The 14,744-nt window shown below is 37.4% G+C and overlaps 1 protein-coding gene across 4 annotated transcripts in view; it reads left to right on the top strand.

Annotated features, from left to right (window-relative positions):
• Window positions 1–14,744, top strand: part of CLSTN1 (calsyntenin 1) — a 62,252-nt gene that overhangs the window by 18,083 nt on the left and 29,425 nt on the right. For 2 of the 4 annotated variants that reach the window (XM_044996004.1, XM_044996006.1), the window contains exons 2-3: window positions 4,810–4,932; window positions 13,857–13,886. In XM_044996004.1, coding sequence (XP_044851939.1) covers window positions 4,810–4,932; window positions 13,857–13,886 — 153 coding nt within the window. The remainder of the gene's footprint in view (window positions 1–4,809; window positions 4,933–13,856; window positions 13,887–14,744) is intronic. The other 2 variants (XM_044996005.1, XM_044996007.1) reach the window with 1 other exon arrangement.

The raw sequence follows: 14,744 nt of genomic DNA, 5'->3' as shown, positions 1-14,744 counted from the left end.
ATTTGTCAGAACTACTATTTTCTTTTCTAATATAAGGCAAACTAGTTTATTTATTCTTCAGAATAAAAACCAATGCCTATGCTAATAAAAAACCTCGTATTATAGCTAGGATTTACAGTTTTTTAAATAGAAATAAGTGAGCTTAAACATCTGGCTCAGGATATCCATTAGTCACATAATTGTTTGACTAATGTATTGAAAGCCAGGCTTGCTCTAGGGGTCTGTTCTACACTTGAAAGTTTTTTGCTGGCACAGGTATGTCAGTTGAGTGTGATTATTTTGTTTTCTTCCTCCCACCCATGACGTAGCTGGGCTGGCAAAATATGGTTGATAAGGGCAAAATGAACCATGTTGTGAAATTGCAGTTGTGTAAAAATTAGTGGACCACAAGTGTATATTTTACCATGGATGTCTGGTAAATCATCCATCCTTGACATTTAACAAGAACATAATTCTGCTCAATTTAAATCTGCAGTGGTACAGTTCAGCTTTTTGTAAGCACTTAAATTAGTATAGTTAATATGTATTGTTTTGTTACTTGTAGCAAAAGGAAATGTAACGAGTTGACCTTCAGTTACACAAACTTGTCTGAAGCTTCAGGAAAGCTGCAACAACTGGTCAGTTTTCCACATAAGACAAAGTATGTTCAGTTCTTCTTCGAGTGCTTGTTCACATCAATTCCAATCAGGTGTGCGTGCACTGCGTCTGTGGTGTTGGAAAGTTTTCCCTTAGCAGCTCCTGTCGGGTTGGCTGTGGAGCCTTCATGGCACTTAATATATGATCCTGCTGACCTGACCCCCCTTCGGTTCCTTCTTGCCATCCATCATGGCTGTTGGAACAGTACTCACTTGCTCAGCAAGTGCTCCTTTAGCATTCTTCTGTTAGTCATTACTGTTTCTAGTTAGTGTTGTAGTTTAATTTAATATAGATAGTAGTTTGAGAGTGCAGTCTCTCCCCAATTCCTAACCCACCACAGGCTCCGGGGTATGCCGCAAGCCCAAGTCTTCAAGCCCTGCAGAGCTAGTAATAAACCTATGCCCCTCAATTCCACCGATCACTGGGGGTATGGAGAGCAAATACTTTGTCACTTCCAAGGGCTATGAATACTTATTCTCACACCCGCAGCCATGCTCTCCGGTTGTGTTGGCAGTTAGCACAAGAGAGTGTCAGGGACAGCAAGGACGAACCCCCAGATCTAAGGAGGCAAAAAGGATGGACCTATTCAGTAGAAAGGTCTATGTCACTGGGGCCTCCAGCTGAGGATAGCTAACCAGCAAGCTATCCTCAGTAGGTATAACTTCAATTCATGGTCCTCCATGTTGAAGTTCAAAGAGCTGATCCCTGCGGACTCTATGGCTGAATTATCTGCCATCATAGAGGAAGGGAAGGGAGTAGCACGGATCTCTCTGCAGGTGACCCTAGATTCGGCAGATTCAGCCGCCTGTACCCTCTCCTCAGGCATAGCCATGAGGAGAACATAATGGCTTCAAGAATCCGGACTACCCCCAGAAGTGGACCAAATCCAGCAGGACCTTCACTTTGAAGGTGCGGGGCTCTTTTTGGAGCAGACAGAGTCCAAGCTGCACAGCTTGAAAGACTCCAGGGCAACCATTAAGTCACTGGGAATGCATACACCGGCAACCCAACGCAAGCACTTTAAGCCCCAACTGCAACAACAACACTCATATCCTCCTCGGCCAAGTAAGGATTTTTATAGATGAAGAGGCAAGAACTGCAGGTGGAAACCTTCCAACCCCCCTTTGGGGCAAGGTCATGGCCAGTCTAAGCCTTCATCAGGCTCTAAACAGGCCTTTTGAAGATGTGCCGGAGACAGCGCACCCGAGGATGGCTACCTGCCACACCACCAGATCCTTACCCATGTTTTCTGAATTGTCTACCCGATTTCTACCATGTGAAGAACCCAGCAGTCCGATGTTATTTGGGACCAAGCATGGTAGAAGTGGGATATTCTCTCCAATTCTGCTCCTCTCCTACCTCCCAGCCCCCTTCCCCGTCCCTCTTCAGGGACACCTCTCACAAGCAACTCCTTATCCAGGAGGTGCAATCACTCCTTGCCATAGGGGCAGTGGATGAGGTTCCTCAGGAGCTATGGGGCAAAAGTTTCTACTCCCATTATTTCCTAATCCCCAAGGCAAAGGGTTAGGGGGGGAGTGTCTCACTCATTTTTAGACCTATGAGGACTCAACCAGTTCATGGTGAAGTTCAAGTTCCTCATGGTCTCCCTGAGCACTATTATCCCTTCCCTGGACCTGGGAGATGGGTATGCTGCCCTCAACATGAAAGCAGGTGTCTGAATTAAATCAATTACATGTTGAATGCCCCTCATACTTGTGGCTTTGTGCATTCATCACACAATCCCTTGATTACTGAATTCTTGTGTTTAAGTATTTAGACTTAACCATAGTTTGGGCTATAAATACACTGCATAAATGGGCTAAGAATCAGTTTTCAAACTCTTAAATTGAGAGGATTTTGTCTTAATCATTAGGAAACTGTCAGAGCTGGGATAGAATTCTGGCTAGTCATGTAATGTACACTGACTTCAGTTTGCAGGGTCTAGCATTGTGAATGTTGAGATACTATGTAGGCAAAAGAGACCTGAAGGATAAAAATCTAAATATTTATCAGGTGTGAGGATTTATAGGTAAGATTCCCTGTTAAGTTTTAACAGGAGTTCTAAAGTCTGAACAAAAATGCCTTCCCCCTTCTCAATCGGGCTTTATTTCATTGGTGTATGATGTAAGTTTTCCAGGCCTCCATAAAGTCCTCCAAGAAAAGCATTGTGGACAAGTCCCTGGAATGTGTACTGTATAAATAAGAACCACCAAGTCCCTGCCTCTTTATTTTTGAGCAGGCTGTGAGAAACATCTTAGGCCTTCTTCAAACATGAAAAAAGCAAGAAAGTCACAAATCCATTTTCTTTCTGTACAGGTTACTTTTATCTGCATTTGATATACTTGCGTGCTTTAAACATGCATAAAAGAAAAGGAGTTGGTAGTACTGTTGGTGATATGGACCTTGGATATTTGAGTGTTTGTTTCAGCAACACAGTCCTACTTGGGGATGGAATTAAAATTCTTTAAATAAATGTATATCACTTGTTTCTGCATTATTTGTACATATGTGTGAGTGAAGTTGAAACTCCCTTACTTTCTTTCCAAGTTGTGTATTAGATTGTTAAGAAGTTCATTAAAATAAAAAGGATGGAACTCTATTTTTATCTAGGAATGACTTGTTTGGCCAGGAATGGCTTTAAAGAGGAAAAAAGCTACCCTCCATGTCCACTGCTCTTTGAACTTAATTCTGGTAGATCAGAAACCACTATTATGGGTTACTACTATAAATGATTTCAAAATCATGCAGCACTAGAGGAACTTTTTTCATAATTTAGTTTGTTCATATGCAGGTATACAGAATATGTAGGACACAACTATTTTCTGAGTATCTTCAACCAGTTAAGCCTAAACTTGAGTTCTGGTAAAGAAAAAGGCAGCATTTTTAGAACAGATACTTTAAATCACTAATTGCCTGTCATATGATGACAAATACAGCTAGACTCACTTTCTCACATTGTTTTGGGAAAAATCTTTTCTTTTTATATTTTTTTTTTTTAGTAATGGGTGCATTATTTGCAGGTAGTAAGTTGTAATTGTTTCAGTTCATGAAATCTGTCTTGGTGTATATAAGTAATCCCCATGTCTGATTTAAGCATAAAGTGCAGAGTTGAATGGTTCTGCCTTGCTTTTGAGGGGGGGCAGAGAGGAGAGACCTATTGGTAATTGTACATATTAGGACCTTAATGGACCACCAAAATAAACTGCTACCTGTCAGCTTTGAAAAGTAATGTATTTCTTTAGAGTATCTGTTTATGTAATTGTTTGACTCTAGTACTTACCAGTTTCCAGAAGCATTGACATACTTAGATGTACATTTGCAGTGAGAATGTTGCTCTTGAAGTTTATATGCAAGAACCTGCAGTTTCTTACAGCTATGGTCTTGGTAGATTTTTCTGTCTCCTTGAACAATTAATAGTAAAAAAGTGCTGTAAATACAAAGGTTAAGTGTGTAATTGGATTGGTTATATGCTGAGCATTAAGTGGAGCAATAGGAAGAGCAGTGAGGTTGTGTGGAAAATAAGCAGTCCTCTCATTTTATTCCTTAAACCTGCTTTTAAATTAACTTCTCTTAGCTTTAAATAAAATACTACTTGTAATTTTTCTGTAACTTTCTTAAAAAGAGAATTTAGTACACACAAAATGTGCAAGATTGACAGGATTGTAGATAGAAGTAAAAAAACCAAAACCAAAGCAAATGTTGCATTGGCAACAGTAGTCTCCATGGAGTGGCCTTGAAAAACTGCCTTGAAAAATTTGAGCCCTGGCACAGGCAGTCCATATTCTTTGTTCTGATGATTGGTTAATAATGAAAAAATGAATTTCACTTGCCTGTCTAAAGCAACTCTCTTCATGAGTGAGTAAACAGAACTTTGCAAAGCTGCTGTAGAGAGAAATTGGTGAGCTGTTTGTACCAGGAAAGGTTCTTGCATATGTATGAGTATACAAAAAGGAAGTATTTGCAGATGAAGGTATAGACAGAACTTTTTTTTAAGAACACTTTAGGAAAATGGAGGCATAAATGCATGCAACATTAAGATATGAGATTTCTTTGTTTTAATAATTTGCTGATTCAAAATCTGAAAATTCAAAGTCGGAAAACATTTTCAATATTTTAATAACGTTTTAAATAAAAATTAACTTTGTTTCCTTAATCTTTTATTGTTCTTTATAGTTAACAAGCACAAGCCATGGATTGAAACGACATATCATGGCATAGTTACAGAAAATGACAACACAGTACTCCTGGATCCCCCCTTGATAGCCCTGGATAAAGATGCACCTCTGCGGTTTGCAGGTACAGAATCTATCTTTCTTTTTCCGTTGATGTAAGTTCTTGTTTGTTGGAGATGCTGTGTGTTACTCAGCATTTTTTTTTCTCTAATGAACTGCAGCTTAAGAATGCTTCCTAAGGTTTTCAATAGCAAATGTTGGCTCATGATACTGGGTTTGTGTTTAAAAGATACAGCTCTTCTAAACAAGAGGTTGTTGTATCTTGTAGTCTAGAAGTTTTATGCTTACACATTTCACTTCACTTGTACCAATCTCTCTGGATGTTCCTTGTGTAGACTCTAACAGTCTTTTAAATACTTGTGCTCCAGATAAGTTTTTGCACCATTCAGCACAGAAAACGTTCTGCAAAAGTCAGTTTTCTTATCATTTATCTTCATAGTCTTCTTGGCTTTTGCTGGTTCTCAATTATAGACTGAAAGAGTTTGGTGAGGATATGATTAATTGCTACCAGGATTAATGTTATGTTCCTTTTGTGCCATCTTTGGATTGAGCTTTTCTGCAGAAATCCAGACTGACTAGGGTCAGTTTATTCAGTAATCTTGGATGATCTTGAAAATGGACATCCTTTTCTACCTCTATAGTCACTAAGTCTAGTAGTTAGTGCTATCCATATGCTTCCTCTGTGTTAGCAGATGAGAAGATATCTTATTTATCTGTTCTATTTTCTATAGTAAAGTTAGTATTATGGAATGTCTTAAGCATCTTTTTTTTTTATCACAGTAATATAGCTTGTTAGCTGAGGATCCTTTAGCTTGAAGTATAATGTTAGAAATCTGATTGCCAAGCGAAGTAGCCTGGGAAGAATTCCCCATTCTTCTTGATAGGGAGACTGACTGTTCCTCTTAAGCCCTCTCAAGTGACCAACCAAAACACCTCATGGTCCTGTATGCAGAATACCTTAGTTTCTATACTGAAAGTGTGCGACTGCGTCATATAAATAAGCATTTTGAAGATTGTTTGGCCTGTTCTTCCCATAGGGCAGAAAATATGTTCAGAAAATTGAGTTTTGCATCTTGCATACTGTTCTATTTATAAATCCATGGTACGCCCACATCTTGAATACTGCGTGCAGATCTGGTTGCCCCATCTCAAAAAAGGTATCTTGGAATTGGAAAAGGTACAGAAAAGGGCGACAAAAATGATTAGGGGTATGGAACAGCTTCCATACGAGGAGACATTAATAAGACTCAGACTTTTCAGCTTGGAAAAGAGACAACTGGGGGTGAGGGGAATATGGTAGAGGTCTATAAAATCGTAACTGGTGTGGAGAAAGTAAATAAGTGGTGTTAACTCCTCATAACACAAGAATCAGGAGTCATTCAATTAAATTAATAGGCATCCTTTTTAAAACAAACAAAAAGAAGTATTTGTTCGCATACACATAGTCATTCTGTGGAACTCTCTGCCAGAGAATGTTGTGAAGGCCAAGACTATAACAGCGTTCAAAAAAAGAACTGGATAAGTTCATAGAGGATAGGTCCATCAATGGTTATTAGCCAGGATAGGCAGGGATGCAAAACCATGCTTTGAAGTGTCCCTAGCCTCTGTTTGGCAGAAGTGGGAATGAGCTACGGGGGATGAATCACTTGATTGCCTGTTCTGTTCCCTCTGAAGCACCTGGCATTGGCCACTCTCAGAAGACAGAATACTGGGCTAGATGGACCTTTGGTCTGACCCAATATGGCCATTCTTATGTTCTTATAGTGCTTGCTTCTGGTAGCTAATCATAAATGTACATCATATCACTTTTATATCCCTTATAAATCCCATCAAGTTACTATGGCATTATGGTAGTACTTAAAGGCCCCAATAGAGATGGAGATTCATTCCAGTAGGTGCCATACAGAGACATAGAGTGACAGTCCCAGCACCAAAGAACTTGTAATATAAATAGACAAGAAAAATAAAGGGAGATATATTTATATTCATTTTACAGATAGGCAACTCTGAAGCACAGAGTAAGTGATTTGTCCTAGGTCGCACAAGACAGCTAGGAATTGGATCCAGATCTCCTGGCCACAAGCAGGTGCCTCAACAGCAAGACTGTCCTCTTGCTACTGCACTTCAAATGAACACTAAAGAAAGCAGTCTCTAAGCTATTGGATAAAATGTTAGTTGTTTGAAGATAGGCTGTGCTTTACTTTTCACATGGGAATAATGGCTTTCAGTTTTAGCAACAATTTCTTTCGAAAGACTGTTTAAAGATACAATAGCCAACAATGGGATATAAATATCCCACAGATAGTCTCTTTGCTTGGGCTAGATATAAGAAGATTGTGTTTGAAGGACATTTGGCATTTTCAGGTCTCAGCCCGAATGAGATGTTTGTCTTCAGAAACTTTCTTGTAGAAGTAAAATCTTAAAGGGCTGGTCTATACTGGGGGGGGGGATCGATCTAAGATACGCAACTTCAGCTACGTGAATAGCGTAGCTGAAGTCGAAGTATCTTAGATCGAGTTACTTACCATCCTCACGGCGCGGGATCGACGTCCGCGGCTCTCCCTGTCGACTCCGCTACCACCGTTCGCGTTGGTGGAGTTCCGGAGTCGACAGGAGCGCGTTCGGGGATCGATATATCGTGTCTAGATGAGACGCGATATATCGATCCCCAAGAAATTGATTGCTACCCGCCGATATGGCCGGTAGTGAAGACATACCCAAAGAATCTAGAGTTCCTGTAAAATAATTAGAACTGGAAGCAATTCAGCATTCTAGGCCTTATCAAGTTTAGGAATTTATTTTCTATTTGCAGCCTGGCAATAAAGACCGGAAATGATATGAAAATGAACTTACTAAATCAGCAGCCAGCTGAAATATTGAGTATTCTAATTGTGTCAAGTGTTATGGATGTACTAGTCACAACTCCCTAGCTAAGACTGCACTTAAAGCAGGGATTTAACCTCTTTATGTATGAATAATAAAGCATATTCTGCCAAATATACAGCGCTTACACTTTAAGTACAGAACTAATTTTACAAGAATTTACAAGGCAATCCACAAATTTATTTGAGCTGATATTAATTTAAAACTGGGTCCTTTGACACAGGGTGCTAAGCTTCTTAGTCTCTTTTCCTTGTCATGAATCATCTTAACAGGATGATACTTTTCAAACTTTCTGTATAGCTAAAAGTAACTGAAATCTTTCATATAGGCTATAATTTGAAGAAGTAGGCGGTAGCTGAGTTATAAATGACTATATCTAATTGTAGCTATGTAAACTACAGAGCGGGTCAGATCAATGGCTCAGGTAATTCTTAAGAGGAGCCATAGTCACCCATCTTATGCAGCTAATTTACATGAAATAATTACACTGGTTGTAATAAATCCATGATAGGAAGACTAGATAACTAGGGGGAAAATGTCTTTTAAAAATCTGTTTAATCTGGGACCATAAAAACTTAACATTATTATGATTTTAAAAACTTATCACATGACTTTACAGAACAGAATTAAGGTTCTTGGGTATCTTAATGTCTTTGTATTTCTTAGGTGTAACCCTAACCCTGAATTTCGTGAGTTTTGGAATGATTGGTTTAGAGAAAACTGCTGCATCATGTAGTGGTTCACACTTAAGTTAATGATATTTACACTTAATCTTTAAAACTAAATTAAAATGTAGCTATCTTGGAATTGGAGACTGTTCTAATTTACCAGATCCTCCAACAGCTAACTTAGAAAGATACTCATCTGTAGCAAGAACAGACCTAATAAAGTTCTAACCATCTAATTATTGATCTCCTCACTTGTGTGCACCTGTCCTTTCTAGTACAAGGGAAAAGAAAACCATGCATAGAGAGATGGCTCTCAGTAGGAGTATGTAGAGCAGTTACCAGCTTGCTTCCTCCCCAGTGATTCTTAACCATGGGTATTCTTAGAATTCCATGTTGTTTTACAGGTATGAACACAGACTATTAAACAAAAAATAATCTAATAATGATATAGGAAGACAGATCTTCAGTCCTGTTGATTAGGAAAAGAGGGAGGATAGGACTTCTTTCTTATTGTTCAGAAATATTTTAAATGCTTGCCTTAATAGTAAATTGACGCTGTCAGTAGTTTGTGAAAGCAACTCTGTATCTGCTGGGCCGTAAATGTCCTGGTACATTTAAGGTATAATTAAGCTTTAAGAAAACACTTGCAGGATATGTTCAAATAGCATATCAAATTTGTAAAGGGGAGGTTCAAGATTAGAGCATCATGTTACTTTACAAAAAAAACTCTTGTGTAGCGGTAAAAATATGTATGTAAACCTGCTTATCTTAACAAGTGCCTGTGACAATTGTAAGTTGACTTAAGTTTTTTAAATAAGTGTTAATACTGTGACTTCCAAGAAAACTAAAATTAGCAAAGTCCAAAGGGCAACAGTCTCAAATTGGCTAAGATCCTAGACTTTATATGACGTACATAGACAAAATATACAGAGGGCTTTCTTTATGTAGTCAGAGCTGGTAGACTTGTATTTAAATTCATGATGAGAAATATATTACGAGAATTTAGAAAAGTATTTATCTAGCATTAAATAGAACAATACTCCAATTTCCTTTTGAGGAGTGAAGATGTGGGTGTGGTGCTGAGTCAGCACAATGACTTGTTCTGGATAATATTTGGTGGTGACTTATGCATATCTTAGAACATAGAATAGTATTGTCATTGTCCAGCATCATTTATGTGGGTGTTTAAGTGAGAAGCACTATTAGAACAGTGACAAAATGTTGTCACAGCAAAACAAAGAGCTTCAGATTAATTGTCTTATTCTGCTTTAAGTGGTAAAGACTTAAATTGGTTAGAAATGCAAAATTTGTGTCGCCTAAAAGAGTTGAAGTTTTAATAAACTGCCCTCGCTTAGAGAAATTAAACCACTTCTCGAACTCTAATTTGGTTTTAAAATATTTAAACTGATCTATTTTAACCACTCTGATCATCCTTCATGTTATCCATCCAAACCCGTCAATATGCTTTATAATGCATGGAATTGTGGGACAAGGAACGGCAGTATTTTATGATTCATTAATATTGCTTTGCTCACTTGAATTGTACTGTGGATGGTTTCCAACATTATGGCTTAACTGTGATTACACATTCAAAGAAGCTCAGGTGTTTGAAGCTAAATGTGATTATCCAGATATCTGCTTCCAAGTTAATTTGAATGATTGGACATCTGCAATATAGCATATTTAAATAAAAGCAGAGATCTGAATGTGGTCCTACCAAATTGCCTTGTCTTGCTTTCTGACTTCCAAGTAGCCCCTGTGCAATCAATCTTGTTGATACACAATAGGATATAATGGGAATGCCTGGGAGGATGACTGACAAAGTTCTGCAGTGAACCCTGTGTGAAAGCACTTCTACACTACAAATCCAGCTGTTGGGAGAATATGGTCAAATATGACTTTTTCCTGAAGGCTATGGACAATTACATTTTGCAGTATAAATGAGATCAAACGGTGTGTTTTAAAAATCATGCTAATGCCTTAAATTCTTAGCATACAAGCAAATTCTATCTACACTTCCATAAGGAACTATGCTTTTATGGTGCTTGTGGCACTGGGTCCCTCAAAACTGTTGAATTTGCAGTGTTGGACTTGAAATGGGTTTAAAGTAGCACTTTGTTTGAGATGATCCCCTGGTGGAATTAAGATTCTTCAGCATGATTATAATAGAGTTTTAAAAAGGTACCGTAGTTAACCACTCTTAAACAATGTTATTTAATTTTCCCCATATTAATAAATATAAAGAGAGTCCAAAATATTTTTGTGGGTGCTAGTAATCTTTGTGTTTGGAGAGTACATGTGTATTCAACTCTGAAAAATGCTCATGTAGCATCTCTGTTCATTCTCTTGAAAAACAAAAAACTCTTCTGTTAGCCCCTTCCTGGAGATGCGTGTAACTCACATTTTCCAGTGGGTGACTGCTGTTGGTTTTTCTTCACACTGAACTGCCAGCTCTTGTTTGTTTAGGGCAGGGAACTGTGCTGACGTCCTGTCTGCAGCCTGCTAATGTGTAATGCAGCTGTCAGCTGGATAGTGGCTCTAAATAAAGGGTAGGTAGGGAAGATGAATGGCACAGTTTGTGTAAAGGGTGAGCTTCCAAATGAGTTTCACACTTCAAAGTTGTAGTAACAGAATGATGCATGTCTGGAATTTGTTAGAACATATCATACTTTCCCTCTTCGGAAGACATTTTTTTCTCTCTTTGGAAGAGAGCTGGAATGAGATGCTGACTCCAGTGTTTTAAGAAGAATTTAGACATCAAACTCTTTATGCCCTCTAGTTCTAATATTTTAAAAACTAATTTTCAGTAAAGTATTTTACATCAAAGTGCAGCATAATACCATGAGAGCCTAAAAAAAATTACTCATCAGAGCATGCTGCAACAAAACGGTAAAAAGTTCCATGATAAAGAATGTCCTTAAGGAGACTGGATTATTTTATGTTTTCAGGCTACAGTAAGGTGGATAAATAATCTTGTTAGTTTATATTGAACTGTATCTAAGTTTTACTTAGCTACAGAGATGAAAATGTATCAAATGATAAGCTAATATTCAACTTGCTAATTGATTTACATTCCCTTCTGGGTATGGCTGGGATGGAAACATGTTTCACCTCAACTCCAGAATGAGATCAGAAAGCTCTGACAAAAAGCATTGATATATAAACTATATATATAATGTATAGCATGGTGCTTGTTCTTATTGGGTCGGCTTGATGCATTATGTGGAACTTAACTTTGCTGTGTCAAGATGAAGAAATTTACTGAAAAGAATTGTTTAATCATATGAAAGCTCTTGATGTACCAGGCTCCTGATTTTCGTTGCATAATCTCTGTTATCAGTTGTACTGATTTAAGGCGCATATTATCCATGCGCCAGAATATTCATCTGCACATTGTCTTGTCTGCCTTGATATGTGCTCTGTAATAGTACCTTTAATTTGTTTTGGAGGGAGGAGAGGGAGCCTGCACGCTTGAAATATTTTGTGCTTTAGGGAATTGAAATGTTTTGTTTTCTCTCTTATGGTAGAGACCATTTCGGAGAAAATAGCTGGTATTATCTGACAAGCTCTGCTCAAACTTGAAGGTGCATATGGCGGTTAACAGCAATTTATCGTAACTAACAGTTCTTTATGGGCTTCAGCTTTTTGATGTAAAAGTCCCTTTCTTTGTAATGTCAAGAGTTTTTTGTACCATAATGTTTTTTAAAATGGGCTTTTTATTAAAATAAGATCTCATTACAATGAAATGGAAAAGTTAACATATTGGGTAGATTCTTGTTCTGATAAATTGAACTGTAGTATCGGCTCTCTGAGCTAAGAGGTGAAAACATTATCTTGAGCAGAGATTTTAATACCCTAGGGAGCATCTGGAGACACATGAGTATTTATCGGGAAGATTAGTTGTGGATTATTGTAGTGGAGAGATGCCAAGGAATGTAGTACTTGAACTGCCTAGTGGCAGAGGTTGACATTGGTGCTAGAGTTAGTTCAGTTCACCAAGAATTGAACAGCTTTTTTATTTTTTATTTTATTTTTTTAAAGACAACTGTCACATTAACACACTTCAATACATTAACCCCAACACTCACTATTGGGCTTTCTGCCATATCATGTCCCTACAGTTATGTAAGCTTCTGTAATCTTAATGCCTTACTCAAAATGCTTGACTCCCTAGGTGGGGTGGGGTGTGCTCAGTATTTAACAGCTTGCAATTGTTCTATAATTTTCATTATTCTGTAGTTTTAGCTAGGAATTCAAGCAGCGTACAGGTTTTTTGAATAATCATGTGATTAAAAATACCTTAAAATTCAGGATTATACTCATATGCTATGTCCCTGGAATAGTTTATATGGAAGCCTAGGAGATCATATAAGGAGCTGATTATAAACCTGTAGGTTTACTTTAAATGGGGTCTTCAGGGATAACTTCATAAGAGGTGGTTTCAGAAACTAGCTCCTTGATAATAAAAAGTGAGGCATTCTGCAGTAATTTCCCCTTTATCCTGCAGGATATGCGTGCTTTAGTATTGAACCAATATTTTTGTCTTGTACTTGTTCATTAAGTCTGGAAAATATGCTTGAGGGTATGAAGAAATGGGGAGAGGAAAAAAAGTTGTTCACAATTTAAAGTTTTTCTGTTCAGTAAGCTGCTTAAGTTTAACATGTTCATTTTAAATCATGAATTAAAAAAATACTGTGAAGCTAAATTTGACATTGAACTTAAAGTTTGCAAACACAAGTTGTTATAGAACCTATACCAATAGAAATGTTTTCAGGACGCATACAAATCCAGTGGCAATGAACAAATCTTGGCTGTCTGCAACCCCATACATTGCATCAGTTAGTATGAAAAGCTGATGGTGAAACTGATGAATGTGTGCATTGTTCAAACTGTGAGAAATGTAAACTGTAAATAAACTTCATTAATGGTGAAATGTAAATTAGATTTTTTTTTAAACTTTAGAAACCTGAAGTGGGGATAATAACCTTAAGTAAAATTTTAAAAAGCCAAAAAAATCCCTATTCAAGATGTATTCCTTAAATAGAGAGACTAGTAGACACTAAGTTCAGTGAGAATTAAACTTGATGGGTACTTCTGCAAAAACGCAGAAGTTCACTAAGTATCTACCTGTTTAACACATGAATATCCAGTTTTATCACCAATACCCAATAAAGGAATATGAAACCTTTTTACAATCTGAAAGCAAGTATTAATTTAACCTGAGAATTTCACAGTGTATGATAAACTGAAGGCTGAGGTTAAATCACATTAGTGAATGAGGCTCTAGATTTGTAACAGTTAAGACCACTGGAATTCGTTCATACAATTTTGTCCAAAGCTTTTCTGTGTAATGTGTGCATCTTTGACTTTTTCCTTATTTGCTCCCTCTTGAGTCTTTCCTGTATTACTGACTTGGGTTTATCTTTTCTCCCTTTAGAGAGTTTTGAGGTGACAGTCACCAAAGAAGGTGATAAAGGGTTCTTTCTATCCCTTTTATGAATATTAACCCACTAACTTTGGTTATGAAATGGGGAATCAGCACCTAAACAGAAGATCCTGTCATGCTCTCTTACCCCCATTTTATTCTCCCAGTTTTTTTCTATTTTAAAATATATTGATATAAATTGTTATGTAGCCAAACCCTTGGTTAGAAATATCTTTAAATCAGACATCCATTTGAACTGTTTGGGATTATATTTAGGATATATGAACACTGCAGTTAAACTTTGGTTAAAAAATAGTACTTTTACTAGTAGCTTACATTTTTGGGGCATCTTAGGTTTCTCCCATCCATTTTGAGAAGAAGTTATATAATTGCCAAAACATAGCCACAACCTGCAATACACTTTCCTCACTATATGATTAGGTAGTAATTGTAGATCTGATTTATAATCCAGTTTGTAAATAGTTTTAGATATAATAAGTGATTTACTTTGTAGGTTTCTTTTTCAGGTCTGTTAGAAAGAAAAGTCTGACTAGAAAGAAATATCTAGGAAATAACGATCAAGAGTAATGTAATTGGTATATTAGTAGACAGCGTTGAAATGGATGCCTGAAAAGTTGGTATTTCTACCTTTCTCATTCAGTAGTTTATTTTGATTCCCTAATTTTAGCCAGGTACATTGCACAGGAAGACTTTTGTCCATTTGATCTGTTGACAGAATGTCTGTAATTATGGTGCTGAACCTATACTTGAAGCTTCTTCACCTCTCAACTTGTAAATGTGCATTTTAACCTTCTGCTTTGGTCAAAGTAAACGAGCTGCCCAGCTATTCCCAGTAGCTTGGCATAGAAGATATTACCAGTGGCCTTGGCTGTATGCTCT

This window comes from Mauremys mutica, chromosome 21 (assembly GCF_020497125.1).
Source record: "Mauremys mutica isolate MM-2020 ecotype Southern chromosome 21, ASM2049712v1, whole genome shotgun sequence".
Taxonomy (NCBI): domain Eukaryota; kingdom Metazoa; phylum Chordata; order Testudines; family Geoemydidae; genus Mauremys; species Mauremys mutica.
Note: the sequence above shows the minus strand (reverse complement) of the source record. Positions and strands in the feature narration are given on the sequence as shown.